Below are 2,500 nucleotides of genomic sequence, written 5' to 3'. Positions count from 1 at the left end.
TAAGTGTAGCGAAGATCAACAAAAGAAAGGCGCGGAATAGTCCGAAGCTAAGCTAAGTTAATCTAAAGTAAACGCTATGAAAGGAAATGATGTGTTTTAAAAGATAGAATGAACGAACCCCCATTTTAAGTAACTCAGCGTAATGTTGACGTTTAAGATTTCTATGGAATTCCAGTGAACTTATGGTAATTTGACTAACTGCTGTCAAGAAAAGAGAATGGGTAACGGAATTATAGCGCAATAAGGGTAACAGAGTAAACGTGGGCGTGAAAACAGAAAAGAATCGTGTAAATTCGAAATAGAAAATGGCGGAGTTGGTGGGCAAAAATAGTGATGTAGTCAGTATTAGGTTTTTTTAATTTTTTGGATTTATTGAGAAAATCAGTGTTCTACAGATTGGGCTGAATATGTTGGAAAGGAAGGGTAACAAACACTGCAGAATGAACTAGAAAAGTTGAAAGACCAACGATCTCTTGTGTGAAGAATCAAGTCCACAAAGTTACCATATTTTGGACGTGTGATGTACCACGAGTCATTGCCTAAAACCGTTTGGATAAGAAGTGTGGCGGGAAAAGAGCAAGTGACAGTCATCGACGTTTGTGGACTGACGAATGAACTGGAAACAAAAACCTAGCTGACTGTATGAATGCAACAAAACACAGAGGAAACTGGAGAATTTTGGACACAGGGAGGGCACTTGGTTGATGATAAGAATGCAGATCGAACATTATCTTGGCAGGACAACGGGTAAATATATTCCTCTTGCTGTCTTAATACTTTATAAAGTGCTATTTTACCCGAAATATATGGACTTAGTAATTATGACAAATATTTAATCTATCGGTCTATCATGCCGAACCGCTAAGTTACGGCGACGTAAACACACCAGCAGTGGTTGTCGGGTGATGGTGGGGGAACAAGCATAGACACTAAAATACAGACACACACACGTATTGATCAACTCTAGAAACGTGGTGGTAATGCTGCGGAAGCGACACCAGTTCTTTTGTTTATTCTTTTTCCCCCTCCAGGTGCTCGGACAGGATGTTGGAGGCATTTGTCCTCTCTCAAGTTGTGGTATATGTAATTAGCGACATCAGTTCATTGTTTCAGGGTGGATTGTTTGTCGCCGGATGGTAGTTCGGGCGTCATTGGCGTTAGGTTTAAAATTAAGGCTGGATGACCAACATGAGGGAGGTTGTTTCTTCTATACAGGCAGCATGCGATATTTGAAGCAATGTTATCTAAGCATGAGTAACTGAACTTTATACATCGTAGGGATTGAAGAGTTTATATTGATATGATTTCTTGGAAAATGTTTTTTAATGAGCATCAGGAAGTTTCGGTAGCATCAACACAATATGTCCTGAGTTGACCAATAGAGACCAAACATATATAGCCATGATTTGTCTCAAATCATTTAACTCTTCCCTAGATATCTGATGAGAAGATTTCGTCTTACGAACCTACGAAACCTTAAATGTATGTATGTATGTATGTATGTATGTATGTATGTATGTATGTATGTATGTATGTATGCATGTATGTATGTATGCATATATGTATGTATGTATGTCTCTTCTACTTTTTAATTATTATAAATCTTCCACTGAGGAGGGAGCAGGCTCCATCTTTGGGATGTAGTTAACACAAATTCACATTTGGGACTTGAGAAAAGTCTTGAATATATTTACTGTTCCACTCACAGATTGAACTTGTAATATACGGACCAGCCGGTCAATTTCGCTTTCTGAAAATCCCAGTTTATCCAAATTCTCAAAACCTAGTGCTCCAATTATTATGGCAGGAATAAGAATTCATTGTCTGGGTTTTAACGCTGGAAATCTCGAAGCGGTTGTCCATAGATATCCTTTTTTTCTTTGATTTTCAAAGAGATATCTATATCTGCAGGGGCAGTTAACTTCTATGATGGTACATACTTTTGCCCCTCTGTCCCACACAACAATATCCGGCCTGTTATGCTTACATTTGACAGAAGATTTGATCGAAATATTCCACCAGTATTCCGTGAGTTGGTTCCATAACAGAGGGTTTTTCTAAGTTTATTTCAGGACAGTCTTTTTTACGGATGGCATTGTAAATTGTTTTAGCAACAACATCATGCCGCATAGGGAGGTAGTACCGTGATGACGTTTAAGGACATCTACTAATCACATGCGTAATGTCTTTCAGAGAAACACAACAATGCCTACACATGCGGTTACACGACTGTGTGGTAAGTAGCTTGCTTACGAACCACGTGGTTCTAGGTTCAGTCCCACTGCGTGGAACCTTGGGCAAGTGTCTTCTACTATAGCCTCGAGCCGACCAAAGCCTTGTGAGTGGATTTGGTAAATGGAAACTGAAAGAAGCCCGTCGTATATATGTATGTGTGTGTATATATTTGTGCGTCTGTGCTTGCCACCCCCCCCCAACATCACTTGACAACCGATGGTGATGTGTTTACGTCCTCGTAACTAAGTAGTTCGGCAAAAGTGAC

At 39.5% G+C, this 2,500-nt stretch overlaps 1 protein-coding gene across 1 annotated transcript in view; it reads left to right on the top strand.

The window, feature by feature from the left end:
- The first annotated feature begins 2,205 nt into the window (after positions 1-2,205).
- LOC118761427 overlaps positions 2,206-2,500 on the top strand; it is a 9,066-nt gene continuing 8,771 nt past the window's right edge. Inside the window, exon 1 of the mRNA XM_036499295.1 lies at positions 2,206-2,236. Within this exon, the coding sequence (XP_036355188.1) occupies positions 2,206-2,236 (31 nt within the window). The remainder of the gene's footprint in view (positions 2,237-2,500) is intronic.

The sequence above is a fragment of the Octopus sinensis genome, unplaced genomic scaffold (assembly GCF_006345805.1).
Source record: "Octopus sinensis unplaced genomic scaffold, ASM634580v1 Contig13443, whole genome shotgun sequence".
NCBI lineage: Eukaryota > Metazoa > Mollusca > Cephalopoda > Octopoda > Octopodidae > Octopus > Octopus sinensis.
Note: the sequence above shows the minus strand (reverse complement) of the source record. Positions and strands in the feature narration are given on the sequence as shown.